Source organism: Castor canadensis, chromosome 9 (assembly GCF_047511655.1).
Source record: "Castor canadensis chromosome 9, mCasCan1.hap1v2, whole genome shotgun sequence".
Taxonomy (NCBI): domain Eukaryota; kingdom Metazoa; phylum Chordata; class Mammalia; order Rodentia; family Castoridae; genus Castor; species Castor canadensis.
Window position 1 is genome coordinate 118,773,047 of NC_133394.1, and position 18,666 is coordinate 118,791,712.

General features: G+C 34.3%; 1 protein-coding gene and 1 pseudogene across 4 annotated transcripts in view; one reads left to right on the plus strand and one right to left on the minus strand.

Moving 5' to 3' along the window:
• Window positions 1–6,131: 6,131 nt before the first annotated feature.
• The window catches only part of Yipf7 (Yip1 domain family member 7), a 38,787-nt gene continuing 26,252 nt past the window's right edge, over window positions 6,132–18,666 (plus strand). For 3 of the 4 annotated variants that reach the window (XM_074042340.1, XM_074042338.1, XM_074042337.1), the window contains exons 1-3: window positions 6,132–6,264; window positions 7,743–7,859; window positions 16,881–17,068. In XM_074042340.1, the coding sequence (XP_073898441.1) occupies window positions 7,744–7,859; window positions 16,881–17,067 (303 nt within the window). In that variant the 5' untranslated portion in view covers window positions 6,132–6,264; window position 7,743 and the 3' untranslated portion in view covers window position 17,068. The remainder of the gene's footprint in view (window positions 6,265–7,742; window positions 7,860–16,880; window positions 17,069–18,666) is intronic. The other variant, XM_074042336.1, reaches the window with a different exon arrangement.
• Window positions 16,587–16,740, minus strand: LOC141411263 (small nucleolar RNA SNORA51; annotated as a pseudogene).

Genomic DNA, 18,666 nt, shown 5'->3' on the forward strand with positions numbered 1-18,666 from the left:
CATACCAATAACATTCTTAGAAGCAATACTAAGTATACTCTTAAATCTATGGTCTTAAAAGTGATTTTATAATTATATGCTTGGTTTTATCACCTGAACCCATACTTTAATGGTGCCATCCTGGTTTTTATCTTTGCGCTGAAATAATTTCTTACTTTGTGAATCTTTTGCTGAGACAGGTTAGGACTGGCAAATAGTTTTGTTTTTAAACTGAAGAAATCCTGGCTCTTAATTTTTTTCTAAATTTGTTCAGAATCTTAACAGTTCCTATGTTAGTTCATTTTTCTCTCTCCCTGTATTTTCTCATAAGCTGCTGCAAGAAGTCAGTTGGCATTTTCTGTGTTCTGCCAGGAAAGATTGCATTTCTATTTTCACAATAATTTGACAATAGAATTGCTAAATTTTCTAATACCACATAAAATGGGTTCCAATTTTTCCATCCTCCAAAAACATATTTTTCATTGTCCTTCAAATCCTCATTCTGGGACTCTTCAAGCTGCTACTAATAGTGTCTTGAAGGCACTTCCAAGTTTTTCCTACTGCTTGGTCCCAGAGCCAGTGTAATATTTTTTAAAAGACTTCCAAATCCAAAATTGCTTTCTGGTTATTGATGCAGAATTACAAGCACCTTTGAAATGTAGTGGCTTAAAACAACATTCCCTTTGTTCATGCATCTGCAGTTTGGTCAGGACTTGGCAGGGATGACTTTTTGTTTGTTCCAGGATGTCTGTGGCCTCCACTGAGATGACTGAATCAGCCAAGGACTTGAGAAACCTGGCATCTCTTTCTCTGTCTTCTTGTACTCATAGGGTTTACCATGTAGTCTCTTCGGGTGGCCTTTTCCAGCACTACAACCTCTGGATAGCTGGTCCAGCTCCAAGGACAAGTGCTACAAAAGACCCAGGCAAAACCTAAGTGACTTCTTATCATCTAGACTTGAAAGTCTGACATTACTCCCAGTGCATTTATTGGTCAAGCAAGTCATAAGTGGGTGAGGTAAACATAAAATAAATAGTGTCTAAGAGGTAGATATAAGCTTTATTCATTTTTACAGATAACAGAATTGAAGATCTATGTGTTTAAAAAACTTGAGGAAGACTTATGTAATTCCTAAGAAAGACTTCCTATGAAAATTAATTATATTAGCTTGCTAAACGTATTTAAATTTGGTTTGCAATTATATTTTAAATGCCTATTGTAATATGGTTACTTGAAAATGTTCATCTCAACTACTGCTAATATCAACCTTTATGATTTCAGATACAAATTATGTTTTTGATAACATTTAGTTATTGCCAAAATAAAAACTTAATAGGATTTCAGTGATTTACCTACTAGACACTTAAGTTTTTTCTAGTAAAATAAAAGTGGAAGTGAGCAATAAGTCGACAAATTAAAAACTAAAGATAATGTTGGTAATATTAATGAAACAAAACCCTGTAATTTCTTTTCTTGCCATAGAACATATTGAGCTCTTTGAAATTAATATGTTGAAGTAGAGCTTCATGCCCTTTTCACGTGAGTATGTAATATTCAGTGTCTTCGTTTCAGGCCCATGAAATAGAAGCAGTATGGTCTTTAAAGGATGGATGACCAAGAACAAATCTTATGTTGTACATATAAAAATAACCTCTAGGGAATACTGACTAAAGCACATTAACAAATAATGGAGAACAAAATGCATGTATTTTCTTTGCTTTAATAAGAATAGTAATTTATAAATAAATTTTATAAATAAAATGTAGTCATTTTAACAATGAGTATTACTTAGACTTTCTAAAAGGATACACTCATAGCACCAGACTTTTGGACAACAATTGATAGTCTTTTAGAGAAACAGAGTAATGAATGCAACCTAGGTTGACAGAACTGATATATCAGACCAAATTCTGTCACATGTTAGGTATGTGCCTTTGCAAAGTTCACTTAGCCTCCCCGAACTTCCATTTTTATATAAGAGGATTGCATTGATGTATGTCATAATTTTATGTGATACTTTCATTGATAGACATCAATCAACATATTGGGTTCTGAGTATACAGAATTAATGTCAGAGATCCATCTAACAATGCATCTTTTATTTGAACATAGATATATATGCATAATTGTCATTTACAAGATGAATTGTCATCGATACAGCTGTTGAACAACTCACAATAGTCTCTTCAATATTTGACAGATCACTAGAGAGATGAAAATTCTTTTTCTTCATTTCCACTGCTAATTGCCACTACCAACACAAAGGAATCTTTCCTGATTTTTGGTGTGTGTGTGTGTGTGTGTTGTGTAAGCTTTATTACTTCTTACCAATTTGCAGTTTTACAGTAGTATTTTTCTTTGTTGAATAATTGCAAATAGAAGTTTAAATAGGAGACCACAGTGGCTTCAATCAACCCGATGGCAGTAGAACTGAAAGGAATTGGTTAGTGAGAGATCTATTTTAGAAATGTAATGATAGAATTTGTTGAAAGCTTAGCTGATTTCTGATTGAATGGTTGCTTTTTAGCAGCAATTATTGAAGAAGAGAGTGAGGAGAGGAGAGAGAAAAAACAAAAATCAATTTGGATTATGTTGAGTTTGGAATGTCTGTCACAGTCTGGAGATGAGAAGACAGGTCAGGTCTGCACTTGTAACTTTGAGAAATCATATATATATATATATATATATATATATGCATTTAGATATATTCATATTATATATATGAAATATATGTAATATAAAACCAGGGGAATGGATGATATAAACTTGAGAGAGAATTCAGAGAGTGAGAACAGAGTGAAAGGAGGGATGGATGGAGAGAGGGAGGGGAGGAAGGAAAATGAAAAAATAGGAAAGAAGGGATTTGTAGGCAGAGCATTGTGCTCTTTATATCAATATGAGAGTCTGTATTTAAGCTTTATGGTCACTTAGAAACCAGACACAATTCTTTAAATATATAAACTAAAATAATCAATTGAAGATGCTGTGATTATTTGTAATACTGACCTAAACTCTGGCCTTCACCATACTATATAAAAATCATATGATTTGTTAATGAAAAAATATTTAAATGCATTTGCATATATATATAGTGTTACATTTATAAGAGTAGCTTTAAACTATTTGGCAAGTGTATTATTGGCCTGTGAATACAGTTCTCAGGAACTGAAGTCATTTGGTCTTCAGTGTTACATGGCTTATAGTTCATTTGAGGCTTAGATTAATTTCATTTTTATATGCCATTTTTGGTTTATATATTTTTGCAATTCATTAATCAAATCAGTTTTTCATGAAAGAAACTATGTTCAAAAGTGTACTGTTACAAAAAGTTTAAAATTTATCTAAATGGAATAAGATTGAAAATGTTATGTTTAAATTTATATGTCAGGAAAAAAACAATATACCTGAGTCTTTTGCTGTTACAGGAAGGTACCTATGTTCTCACATAAAGATCTTTAATGTTAACTACCTTGCACACACTGTATGATCAGGGCAGACTGTATGCATGTGTTTATATATCTCACTGAACCCCATTAATGTTTATAATTGGTACCTGCCAATAAAAATAATTAAATAAGAAACCCTTAAGGAAGGAATAGAAAGGATGATTCAAATATGACTACTATATCATATCACAATTTGGATCTTTTGTCTGGCTTTGTACATTAGGACAGAAAAGTTGCCAGAATTAATAGAAGTCATCCTCAATATTTGCCCTTCCTTCTCCCCCTATCTAATATAATGTGTAACCTATAAAATATTTTTTCCACATATATCATGCACCTTTCAGTCCCCTCTATTTCCATGGTCACTTCCTCAATTCAGGTAATTCATCATTTCTTTGTATGAGTCATCTTTTTACTGACTCTCCTGCTCCAGTCTTGAACCATTGAATTTATCCATCTTTCAGCTGCCAGGACTTTTCTAGTAATTCTTTCTTTCCATTTCACCTACTTCAAGTTCCCTTGCCTCATGCCTATGTTATTTCAATACCATTCTCCCTTTTCCTTTTTGCATAGGACTGATCATATCATTCCATTCCTTGAAACCCTTAAGCAACATCTCATTTCATTTAGAATAACACCTAGATTCCTTACCATGACCTACAAACTGTTTTGTGATCTGGCCTCTGCCTGCATTTCTGACTCATCTATTTCAATTTTTCTCTGGTACTAAATCATTACCCATCTTGGCTTTCTGTTTAAACCACAAACTGCCAAACTCCTTGCTATCTCAAACCTTTGCTTGAAATGCTCACATAGTCTTTCAAGAGACTTCTTTCTCATCACCCATTCTCCATCCAAATGAGTTTCTTAATATGTCTTTCCTGAGTACTCAGATTTTCTTCCCTTCTTACCCTCCATTTAAATATATATTCTGGGTGGGGGAAGGGGGAGAAATAACCCAAACATTGTGTGCACATATGAATAAAATAAAAATTTAAAAATAAATAAATAAATATATATATATATATATTCTACCTGGTTGATTCCTATAATTACTTTAGGTGATAATATAACCTTTGGACTCCATCTCCTAGGCTTCAAACATTGTGTCTTCTGCCAAGTAGGTGATGGTCTTGGACAAGTTACTTAATCACTATTCCTTTATCTAAAAGAATGGAACAATAATAACCCATAACGGTGTTACAAAAATTTAATGACTTGAACTTAGAGTTTGTAAAATAATGCCAAGATAGTCATTGTTATTAGTGGTAGATGTAGTGTAATAGATATTAAAATACATGTTTTTAATACAGAAATGTTTAGTTTGTCTACTTCTATACCAAGAATCAAGAACACTGTCTGGTACTCAATAGTTGGTCCTCAATAAATCTGTGACTCGTTGATACTCGACAAGTGACCTAGAAAGGGAAGCTCTGATTAAGGAAATACAAATTTCAAGTGTTTTTAAACAATGTAGAAAAATTACTGTTGACAATTCTTAAATGCCCTTGAATAGGAAATTTCATTTACTGGGATTTGGATATGTGGGAAGTCTCAAGTCCTAAAAAGAAGAATCAGGATCAAGCAGACCACAGGGGAACTTGACCTCCATTTGTGAGAGTACTATTAGATACTGTGTTCATCAGATTTTAGTCACTATGACAAAATACCTAAGAAAAACCCTTAAAAGTACCAAATATTTATTTTGGTTCATTATTTTACAGGTTTCAGTCCATGGTAGGCTTGCTTTTTTGCTGTGGGCTTGTGATGAGGCAGAACATCATGACAGCAAGAACATGTGGTAAAGCAAATTTTTTCACATCATGGCAACCAGGGACCAGACAGGGAGACAAAAGGGAATTTGGGCCAGATGTAATCTTCAAAGGCACACCCCAGTGACCTACTTCCTCCATCTGGGCTCCACCTCCTGAAGTCTTAATCACCTTCCCAAATAGCACTATCAGTTGGGGACCAAGCCTTCACCACTTGAGCCTGTATGAAACTAAGATTCAAACCATAACAGATACTAAAACACCAAGTTCAGTGAGACCTGTGAGTATTAGCAACTCTGTTAGATAGAACTGAGAGTTAGAACCAGAGAGACATTTCCTGATAGTGACTCAGTGATAAGGAAGAACCAATTCAGGAAGCTTCCTGGGGTAGTGATGAGTTGAAAAGCTTCCAGAAGTTAGTTTTAGCTGGAAATGAGACAGAACATGCCCTGCATATGAAAGCACTAGATCACATTAGTATATATCTTTCTTGACCTCTGCTAGAGAAGTAAGACGCAGGAAAATAAAATCAGAGTCAGACCAAAAGTAGTCTTCTAAATGTTGTTCATATAGTTGAATATTTCAGATTTGGATAAAATTGATAACCTCCTACTTTCATTGTGGTACTTCTGAGGTCTTCATGTTAAGATTATGTGCCATATGTTGATTTTTATTGATATTATTAGGAAATCTTACCTAGGTTGAAAACCCAAGCAGTAGAAAGAACATTGAGCCTCTTATTTTCCATTGCTTGCCTCAAAGAAATGATCTTATCTCAAAATTTAATGGACATGCATACAAGAAAACTGGATTTACTTTTGCACATTATCAAATTTATGTCTATACTTGTTTTGCTATGTTTGTAAACCATGAAAAGTATTATAAGTTACTGCATTTGGCTTTTGGCAGGCTTTTTTTTTTGGCTGTAGCATCTGTTCTGAGTGTCAGAGTACAAATTTAGAAACTTATATATAGCCAGCCCAACATCTTTTCACCAATTGATTCACTTTAAATTTCCCAGTGAAGATTCATTTGTTGGAGGATCTTTCCACACAAAATACATAAAGGTATGTGTCTCTGATTCATCTGATCTCTAAAAGATTTGTCATGTAAATAAAATATGAAGCTAGGTTATATAAGGATTCTAATACCAAGAGGCATATTACATAACGCTTTGCATGTTATGAAAATTTAGTGTATTTTTGAGTGAAGTTCTCTGTGCTTGGTAATAACATACTTCAATGGATTGAGAAAGTTATATGGTTAAATTTTAAGTTCCTTATAGTTGTTAAAAGACTTATTACTAAGTCTTGATTTTAGTTTACATAACTCATAGCTAATTTTATACATGCTACTAATGAAAAATCTTTATTTATTAAATCAGATGTATGAATTGCTGCATCTAATTTTAGAAAAGATTTCTGTATTTTAACTGAACCGAACAAATTTGATGTATTTAACAATCGTTGCTTGAATATTTCTGATTAATGAAGCTCTTAGAGTTAAGGCTGCTGATACAGTTTCATTTAAATTCATTACTGGTAGTATTCCATAGATGATTATAATTACATGGATTACTCCTGGTGGTTTCAGAATTCACTCTTTTAAAATAAAAAGATTGTCAAATAAAATTAAGATTAAAATGTTGAGTTGAATAATCATATATCTGAAAAGTCTCTTTTCTCCAATTTTCACCCAAAGAAGCATTATTGCCTTTCTAACACCTTCCCACACATTCTCAGATTTTTCTTCTTCCATCTGGTATTCTTGGCCTTAAGGTCTAAATCAAGGTCATGCACTTTTTCTCACTCCCAGAAGTGAGTAGAAACTATGAAGAGAGTTTACAGGGAAAAAGACTGTCCCTTAGCAGTATTGGCCTTTCTCCTTCTGACTTAGACAGAAGACCACGTGCAGCATTATGGGCAAAAGAAGGAAAATGTTCCCAACACTTACTAGGAGTTCTCAAACAGAACTAAGAAATAAGTTTATAGAGGTTTGTTTTATTTTTTGAGGAGCATGGAGGCTGTTAGCGAACTTTGAATCTCAGGGAAAATCAAATTCAAGTAGTATTATTTTCATCAGCTATTTACTTTCTGGCTTTGCTGTGTGTGTGTCTGTGTGTATATGTGTGTGTGTGTGTGTGTGTGTGTGTGTGTGTGTGTGTGTGTGTATGTGCATTTTAGTGAGGAATTAACATTGCGTGAGGGAAAACTTTCCAGATGTATACCAATTTTTTCTCTTAAACTGCTAGGAATAAGGTATTTTGTGGGAAATGCTAGTTCTTTCAGCTCAAGTAAAGTCAATTTTGTCATAGTTAAAAACTGAAAGTGTGAAAACTTCAAAAACGTGGTCGATGATGACACATTTTGTCAATGGCTTTCTAGCATATATTTCCATACTCGTCCCCAAATACTTAATTTACTCTGCCCAAAATACATTGTCTTTGATAGAAATATAGCCATAATTACACCATCAATTAATCTTTCTAAATGTCTCAAAAAGTTATTGACTCAAGAAGTTCATAAAAAACACTCCTTTTTTTCAGAATGTCGAATTTGGGACAATTCGATCCTGATTTTTACCAATCTAATTATACCATTGATAATCAGGAGCAGAACTATAATGTTTCTAATTCCTATGAAAATGTTTATGGCTCTAGAGGGTGAGTATTTTATATTGAGCAAATATGCTCACATTTTGAGAAATGTTAATATTACTGCAAGGGGTTCCGTGTAGGTAGGTTTTCATGGGAGAAGACAGTTATTCTCAGCATATCCAAAAAAGAAATGAGAAGAAAGGGCAGCAAAATTAATCCAGTTTTCCATGAATGCCTTCTATCATTTGAGTCCTATGTCAATGAGTATCTTACCAAAATAACACTTTAAAAAGAGCCTGAATACAGGCACTATATAAATAGAATTTTCCTTTTATCTGATAATTTTTAGAGCAGTACTAGAGAAACAAATTTCATCTAATTTAATAAACATTTATTGAGTATCTGCTATGTGTCAGAAATTAAGGATAAGGATGAAATTCTTTTCCCTCACAAAATTTAGGATTTCATTTTGAGAAGTTGGGCAATTAACTATGCATTTATAATACACAGGCATTATGAAAAGTGCTATGATTGAATTGACATAAACATATTTCATAATATATTAGTTGAGATGAAAATTTTACCTAAGTTGATTATGAATTTAGTATTTATCTTTACTAGTATCAAAATAACATATGTAAAGTCGGGGGATTTTTTTTTAAGTTCTGGCTCTAGCATTGATTATTTTCATGACATCGGGAAGACTTAATTTCTCTGTCTTTATCTGAGACATAAGGATATTGATAATACCTACTTGTGTATAATTGTTATAAGGAACAATTGTGTTAATGTGTAGGAAAGTATGTATGTATTAAAGGAAAACCACAATCTGAATATTAGGTAAGTATACTTTAAAAGAGCAATGGACAATTTGCTGCCTGAAGTCACTTAACTTTATTGCTTTTGGTTATATGGTTGCTTTTTTGCATGTTGTTTTGTGGGTCTAAGTTAGTAATCTGGGGAAAGGGTCACACTCTTCAACTTTCTTAATAACTAACATTTATTGGGCTCTTATTGTGTATTAGGAATTGCTGTGAGTTTTATGAATTAACTTACTGGATCCTCAAACAACCTCATGAGAGGGGTACCACAATGTTACCCATTTTATTTTATTTTATTTTATTTATTTTTTTTATGTAAAAAGAATTGGTGAATTATTATTTTTTTTCATTTTTCTTTTATTATTCATATGTGCATACAAGGCTTGGTTCATTTCTTCCCCCTGCCCCCACCCCCTCCCTTACCACCCACTCCACCCCCTCCCTCTCCCCCCCCCAATACCCAGCAGAAACTCTTTTGCCCTTATTTCTAATTTTGTTGTAGAGAGAGTATAAGCAATAATAGGAAGGAACAAGGGTTTTTGCTGGTTGAGATAAGGATAGCTATACAGGGAGTTGACTCACATTGATTTCCTGTGCGTGGGTGTTACCTTCTAGGTTAATTCTTTTTGATCTAACCTTTTCTCTAGTACCTGTTCCCCTTTTCCTATTGGCCTCAGTTGCTTTAAGGTATCTGCTTTAGTTTCTCTGCGTTAAGGGCAACAAATGCTAGCTAGTTTTTTAGGTGTCTTACCTATCCTCACCCCTCCCTTGTGTGCTCTCACTTTTATCATGTGCTCAAAGTCCAATCCCCTTGTTGTGTTTGCCCTTGATCTAATGTCCACATATGAGGGAGAACATACAATTTTTGGTTTTTTGAGCCAGGCTAACCTCACTCAGAATGATGTTCTCCAATTCCATCCATTTACCAGCGAATGATAACATTTCGTTCTTCTTCATGGCTGCATAAAATTCCATTGTGTATAGATACCACATTTTCTTAATCCATTCATCAGTGCTGGGGCATCTTGGCTGTTTCCATAACTTGGCTATTGTGAATAGTGCCGCAATAAACATGGATGTGCAGGTGCCTCTGGAGTAACAGTCTTTTGGGTATATCCCCAAGAGTGGTATTGCTGGATCAAATACATATGAGAAACCAGCCAGTTTCTTAACAAACTATCTCAAGATCCGTAATTAAGAAATGAAGTTAGAATTTTAGTCCAAAGTTGTTTGATTAGACTGATGAGGGTAAATAATATGTAATTAATTATAAAATAAAGAAATTTTAGTTTAAAATAGGTGTGATTATTAATAATAATATTGGAATAGTAGCAATGAACTGGACCATCTTAAGCACACTAGAATATGTGCTGATTGCATCATTCCAAAAATCAAGGTCAAATAACCTCATGAAAAGTACTTTTGTATTTTAAATGCATTTATATATTCAAAAAAGTGTTTCAGATGTAATACTTTTCATACTTGAAATACTTTTTAAGTGACTAATTCTTGTTTTTTAAACAAGCTCCAGATGGAAAGAGGAAAACATAAAAAATATGAGACGTGTGTGTGTATGTGTTTCCTCTCTGCACATGGAAATTTATACCCTATTTTTATTCATTGATCATCCTACACATATAAGCAATGAATGCTGCTTTGCCAAGCTTATTCCTCGTTACTATTATTTAGCCATGCTCTAATAATGATAGGGAAAGGCATTGGTATATAGTCTTTTTTTGCAACTGCAAATGTAAAAAGTGCTTGAGACAGAGTGAGTACGAACATTAAACTATTCCAGGATGGTCAGTCTAAGCATATAATCCATAATGAGAGCCATTTAATCGGCTTTTTTTTCAGCTCTGCAATACCGTTTTATAGAAATGAACCAGTTTCCTTAAATTTTCTATTTATTTTATCTATCCTGTTTTCCAAATGGACTCAGTACTTGGGTACTCTTTATGTTTTCAGACTGAAGTAAAGTCAAAAGTCCAACAAGAAGGAAATAAAGCTTTCTCCTTAAGTGAGGACTCATGGATTACAGCTTTCTCTCCCTACCCCACCCTAACAAAGTTTATTTTTCCATTTGATTATTGATATCAACATTTCCTAGAAATCAATATGGCAAATGACCAGCAAGTGAGAGAAGCTCATGATTACAGTGGATCGGGATGACAGCCTCACCTGCTTCAGATGCTTGCCATTTAAATCTGACCCCTGATTCCAGGGCATACCAAAAGACTCAGAATTAAGAAAGGATTTTAGCTGTGGTATTTTTATGAGGCACATGAAAATGTGGAGTCGGGTCTGTGATTTATTAGTGCATGTCAAAGGAATTTCAGATATTTTTTTCTCTTATTCATACTTTGAATAATTCAATTAAAATGCATCCCACATCAGAATAAGATGCTGCCCATCCTGGGAAAATATATAAGCATCCAGAGAATAGTTTTCCTGGAAAAAGATGTAGGAATCCAGAGGATATTTATTACTAGTCAACCAGTTCACTCTTCCTCCCCCCCTCTCCCTTCTTCTTTGACCTCCTCCTGAGGTCCTTGCTGTCAATATGTGGGAACTTGTTTCTAAAACCCTATTTGATTTAATGGCAAATGATCTAAAAGTTGTTTGGGCTTACTAAAATAATTAAAGTATTTATATTTAAACATCTCAACATTCACTTAAGGTATTGTATTGGTTTATTTAAAATGAACAGGGAGGGACTATTTCATTTAAAAAATAATTATTCAGTCATTCATTTAGAAATAATTTTCAGCCACTCATAGCTAGACTATATTTTCCACAATACTTTTTGAATTATTGAAATAAAAAATATATTCTGTTAGTTGGACAAAGAAATATATGTTACTGCAAAAAGGTGTGAACATTTGGAAAACTCCCTTTTGAATATTTTGGTAAGAATTTAACAAGCCAATACTAAATCATAATCTTTTCTAAATCTTCAGACCTCTAGTGTAATCTTCCTCTAGTATTTCAAACACAGTTGAAGTCATCACTGTCACCAGCTGGAGCACAGAGGATCTAGGAAGTTGCATAAGCCAACTCTTCGGCCATTATCCCCCAACACATGTTACCATCAAACATCCTACACAATGGTCTTGCAAAGTATTCATAATGCCCAAATTTACTCATGTAAACTCAGTTGGAGCCTTACATAGATAAAATGTTCCCTGGAGTCCAGAATAAATTTTTTTAATCAACAGATTATTTTTATTGTTGACCTTTCATATTCTTGTCTTATGCTGTTTCTGGTGGCGTTCATATAAAGTTTGAAAGTCTTTGTGTCTTCAGATTCCTTAGGGGATTCAATGTCAGCTGACTCAAAGAAGTACACTTATACTTGAATATGAGGTCAAATGTGGAGATGGAATACAATGAATTGTGCTGGTACATACCTCACCACCTGAAGTTCAGCCAGCTCTCCCTATGCCATTGGGAGTGAATTCACCACCTGCATTCCTTCAATGTCAGACTGAAAAAGGGAAGTGACATCAGTTGACCATCATGACAGAAGTCCAAACCTATATTTTTGAAAAATCAAAACCTGTAATAAAATATATAGAAAATGATAATGGCACAAAAAACTGATGGTACACAACAAATGTATCTCCAAACACAGAAATTATTGTAACTGAGTCTTCTAACAATGATTTTTCTATGTTTTCAATATAGAAAAACAATATTTGTTTTTCTTTATTTCTTAACAAATGTTAAGTCCTACTCACTCAAAAACAGGTTAAAAAAAGTTTCTCTGACTATCCCTTATGCTTACACATATTACTTTAGTATTACTTATGTATATTGGTATGTAAGTAAAGAGAAGTGTCTAGAAGTTGGTTGGAGGTTTGTCATCCCAGATGTGGGTGGTTAGTAGGTTATATTGAAGAACTGGTGAAGATACAGAGGGTTTGTTTATGAATCAGGTATGTGGACATTATAGCTCAGAGACATAAATCATGGCATCGTGTAGCAGGAAAACACAGGACTGGTAGAATGTTGTGGAAATCATTTTTGGAAACAAAAATGGAAAAAAACTAAAGATGACCTGCACAAAAGGGACACAAACTCTCAGCTTTCTACTAATGTTGACTTTCTTTGAGGAAGTCACAGTCCGGAGGACAACTTGCTATTCCTGGGTGCAGGAAAAATGTCTAGAATGCTTTATCCTTAATTCTCAAGAAGAAAGAAGTATGCAAATAATTAATGACTATTATTTACTTCTCATGTAAGCAACACTATTTAAATCCTTGCTTTAGCTAATTCAATTTACAACACCCATGAAATTTGTTATTATCTTCATTTTACAGATGAAAAAACTGAGGCACAGAATGTGAAGTAATTTCCCTAAGATTATGAAACAGGGATTCAATCACAAAGAGCTAACTCAAGAGGTCAAGTTGACTATTCACTTTAGTTGGTTCAGAATAAATCCTAAAACCGGAAGATCATTAAAGGCAGAAATGCAACTCCACAGCATTAGAAAATGAAAGAAAGGAGACAGGACCGAAAATGCTGTGATTATTTTTACAGAGCCTTTACAGCCACTTCACAGTTGCTTGAACTGGTTTTCACAGGAAGACAGGTTGTTCACTAACAAAGGTAACATTTAACATTACTTGCTACAATCCAGTTCTTTGAGCTATAATCCAGTAGACATTTATTTAATCTGGAATAAGGGGCTGAATTAGAAAGCATCACAATTTCAGTTTCAGTATTTGCCTTCTCAAAGAACTAATAAAGATTTTGTGTGATCCAGAAGAAAACTATTTTTTTTTCTTTTCTGTTTTGGTGCTGGGGATCGAACTCAGGGCCTCACACATGCTAGGCAAGCACTCAACCACTGAGCTACATCCCAGTCCCAGAAGAAAAAATTCCCATTGCTGTTCAGCCTACAGATGTGTGTACTCTTCACATCTCCCATATTGGTTATGTTCATTTGACTTATGCAATTATCTCTAATAGGTTAATCATTCAGTGCTATTGGCTTAACAGAACATACAGTAGTGTCTAGTCTAATTCCCCCTGAAATTTTTTTTTTCATAAATGGATATAGTAGTCTTTTTTTAAAATTATTGGGGGTGGGTACATTGGATATAGTAGTCTTGAAAGATGTCACTAAGAATAGGAAAGAACTCATTGGCACAGCCGTTCTGAGTTGACAGCAACTAATAAAAAATAAAAGCAGTTGATACCAGAAGTCATGGGTAAGAGTAAATTCACAGTGGGTGTTTAAATTGCAATTGTGCATAACAATTTCAGGAAAAAGACTTAAAAGACGTGGGCTATTGATAGAGCTATTGGGGTGGGACTTTCCACTGTTAACTATTTTGATATTATTTGGACTTTGTTCATTAAGAAGTAATGTTAAATAGTATATTCAGTGTGCACAAAGCCAAAGTGATAAGACAAAAAAAATAATTTTAATTCTTGGAAGTTAGGCATGGTAGTTTTAATAAAAAATTTTGAGGTTTCCTTTATAGGGAAAATTTTTAGAATTTACTTTGTTCCTTCCTATTATGGCTTATACTCTCTCTACAACAAAATTAGAAATAAGGGCAAAATAGTTTCTGCTGGGTATTGAGGGGGTAGGGGGGAGAGGGAGGGGGCAGAGTGGGTGGTAAGGGAGGGGGTGGGGGCAGGGGGGAAAATGACCCAAGCCTTGTATGCACATATGAATAATAAAAAAAAATGGCCAAAAAAAAAAAAATTTACTTTCTGAAGTAGTGTCTTCATTGTAATAAGAACAATAAGGCCAAATTCCTATTGGAGAAATTTAGCTGGATGAAAGAGCAAACAGGGGTGGAGGAAAGAGGAGCAAACAAGATTTAGCTGGTACCAGATTTCACATATATGTATATATATATATATACATATATATATATATATATATATACACACACACATACATGAACTTTTTTGGCTGTACTAGGATTTGAACTCAGGGCTATGCACTTGCTAGGCAAGCATTCTACTGTTTGAGCTATGCCTCTAGTCCATACATTTTATTTATTTATTTATTTATTTATTTATTTATTTATTTATTTATTGGTGGTACTGGGCTTGAACTCAGGGCTTACCCCTTGAGCCACTCTACCAGCCCTTTTTTGTGATGGGTTGTTTCAAGATAAGGTCTCATGAACTATTGGCCCAGGCTAGCTTCTCACTGAGATCCTCCTGATCTCTGCCTCCTGAGTAGCTAGGATTACAGGTGTGAGCCATTTTTAAATGTATAAATGATGGTTCTTCACTTGAGGGAGAGAACTGGGTTAAAGTAGCTATCCATGCTAAGTGCCCTGTTCAAAGAAGTTCCTCTGCAGGAATAATTGTGAAAGTTACACTTCGTTACACCTGGTTAGCAGGGCATGAGTTCCTGTGAGGCCAGTCAAATGTGTCAGTAAAATTTTTCTTCAGACACTGGTCCATTGGATCATCTTTATCTGCCCCTTTGATTTTTCTAGAAAAGAATATTTTTAAAAATATAAATTAGGGGGATTTTTACCTACTAGCAAGCTATTCAGATTCTTATTTAAAATTTCTTCATACTGGTAATTTGATAGTGTACCTGCTTTTTTGTAAAAGGAAAAAGGTTAGTAATATGCATAATGACTGAAAGAACAGCTACAGTAATCAGCATATGTTATGATGAATTAAAAAATACTACACAAAATGCATGCCCCTTAATATGCTAGGGTTCAGTTAATGAATGGTTAAGTGCATATCTCTCCCTGTATCTCTGTGGCTCTATTTACCCAAATAGGTTATTTTCTCAGCCTAGCTTACACATATCAAAAGGTTGAATATGTCATTCTTACACTTTGTATTAACATTAATATTAGAAGGAAATAATCAACAAACATTTTGTAAATAACACAAAGAGATTTCAGGAAGTTACAAAGTTCAGAATTTTGGACTGTATATTTAGCTTACGCTAAGAACCTTTCATGAAAAAACCTTAAAAGTGTTAATGGGTGACTCTTTTGCTAAACATTTTTAATGATACATGATAATTACATAGAGGGTTTCATTATGACATTTGCATATATACATGCTTTATATCCCGACTTGATTCATCCCCCCCCATTATTTTCTCTCCTACCCCTCCATAGGGTGACTTCAACAGGTTTCAATAGTCCATAATCATAATTGTATAGAAGGTACATCAACCACATTCACCCTTCTTTACTCTCTTCATTTACCCTCTCTGGATGATTCTTTATTATTCTTTCTTTTCATTTAGGTTAAAAACTATGAATAAATAACCTTACACATTCTCCCTTTCTCCATTCTTCCTTTCACTAGCTCTAGCATGATGTTATTTACACAAAGTTCAATATTTTCCAACTTTCTCACACAAATGTTAAAACAAAAAACAAAACCATGTTCAGGGAGGTATTGAAATATCATGTTTTGACAAAAAACTGCATATTTTGAAAGAGAGACTCTGAAGTTAACTACATAATACTTTGATGGACAATAATTCTCTGGGAATGGTACTCAAATATAATTTGATGGACAATAGAACTGGAGAGTACAAATCTTTATAGACAACAGTTTATATATTTTGCTTTTTCTCATTGGTTTAACTATACTATTAAAATTAAGATTTTTCCCTTGCTGCTTCTGCAGATTTATACTAATAAATCTAATTGGTGATTGCCCTTGAAGATAAGTGGAAAAGCTTCCCCGTATAGGGAGGAGAGCACTGCTCAGAAAGTTTTAGTCAGAATCTAATACCTGCCATGATGCCAAGCAAGTCATTCATTCTCTAAGAGCTTTCATTTCATTTCTTGTAAGATAGGATCAAAATACAGTTTTGACCCTTTAAAAATAAGAGGAACAATGTCTAGCATATGGTCCATGCCCAATTAATATTGATTGCCATAGATCATTCTTCTTGAAACCTTTTCATGACCAGTTATTTTATTTTATTTTTGATTAAAGATAATTTTCCCCCACCATGTGTTTCCCCATTAACAATACAGACCAGGCACAGGGCCTGGGCTTAGGTGTACATGGAGCAGGTTTACTTTGCCTTATTTTTCTATATGGTCAGTATGAGAATGCTATATGGTCAGTGAAAGAATGCAGCCTGTGGTAAGCCCCAGGAAGCCAAGCAGGTTATTTCCTTATGGGTTAATACTCATAAAAACAAGGTGAATTCATAAAAGGAAAGGTATGGTCTACTCCCTTGATTTGTTTTGATATCCCTTATTACATGAATGAATAGTAGTATTTTCTTTTCTTTTTCTAGACAACAAACCGGTGAACAGCCTCAGTCCAGCTCTCTTGTTCCTCCAGAGATGCTCATGCCATCAGGTTACACAGGACAATTTTTTCAGCCAGCACCCAACTTGGATTATTTCTCACAATCTCCTTATGTTGACCATTTCGATGAAGAGCTTTCTTTGCTAGAAGATAAGTTAAGGAAGTGTTATTAATGTGTGTATAGCTCAAAGAATAATAGCAATAATTACCCCTTAATGTGTGCTGTCAGCATGCTGCATACAGTGTTTTGTGTGCGATCATCCCACATGTTTTAAAAGTCTGCCCTACTATGGCACATAAACATTAGGAGTTTGTTGCATGTTTGTGTGAGGAAATTTGGAGGGAGATATGTATTGTATCTCTGGTATTGCTGCAGGAATTCAGTATTTCCTCGCTGTTTCTAAATTTAACCTCCCTGGCCATCCATAGACAAGAACCAAGACAGTTTTGGACAAAGTGTTATATCAGTATATCAGTGCAACTACCCTTCCCATCCTGGTTAATGGATTACTTCCTAACAGCGTATTTTGTTTTCTGCTATATTGGCCTGAGAGCAAAGGGGATAGTTTCTCAAAGTAGTATTTTTGCTGCTGACATGGAGACAAGCCAGTTTGGTCCTCTTCGACTCATATGAGTCCTTCTGTGTCAGCCTGGCATGGCTAAGTGAAGTGAAATAGGACCCTAGTAAATAGCACTGCTACCGGGGAGGAAGCTTAGGGCTCTGGGAGCTGAAAGTCCTTAGGGGATTTCAGAGATGTTCCACTCATTGATTTTTTTTTTTAAATATCCAGCCATGCTTCATATGCTGTTTTTGCTCTAAAAGAATGTGAACACTAGAAGTGTAGGTGCCAAAAAAAATTTAAAAAGTGGATTTAACTTTGAGAACCAACAAAAATATTCAGTGGTTAATGGCTCCCAGTCCTTTATATAGTACAAGTCCTTCATATGTAGTCAAGTGAAGAAATTGAAGTCAAGAAATTGATTACAATCCCTGATATTTTACATCAAATAACCAACATTTGCCTCATGTGAACACAACTAGCAACCTGTATTTAAGACAATCTTTTTTTTCTTTGTCTAAAAAATTTAAAAAGTTGCTGGGCTCACACTAGCAATCCTAGCTATTCAAAGGCTGAGATCAAGAGGATGGTGATTCCGGAACAGCCCAAGCAAAAAGTTTCCTAGACCCCATCTCAACAGAAAAAGCTGGATGCTGGCACATGCACCTGTCATCCCAGTTACTGTGAGAAGCATTAATAGGAGGATCACAGTCCAGGCCTTTCCTGGGCAAAAAGCGAGACCCTATCTCAAAAATACCAGAGTAAAAAGGTCTGGAGGGGTGGCTTAAGTGATAGAGGGCTTACTTAGCAATATGAAGTCCCAAGCTCAAACCCCTGTATTGTCAAAAAAAAAAAAAACAAAAAAAACCAAAAAAAATAAAAAAATAAAAAGTAAGTGATTTAAACTTTTCAGAAAAGCACAGAAAATTCTATGATATATCTGTTCGTTTTTTAAATGCTAATAAAGTTTTGGGGTCTGTTATGAAATGTTACTTGAAAATAAAATCTATAATGATTTCATAATATTCTGTCATGTAGAAGCACCATAAAAACATCTTAAAGGTTGTTACCTATAATAAGTAATGCTTTGGTGAGTATTATGCTTAAAATCCTTTGACCACTACAGAGTCTGTCTTTGGAATATATCTGTAGCAGATGGGATGACTAGGTTAAAGTGTACTCAGAACATTGATTTTTTTATTTTGGTGGTGG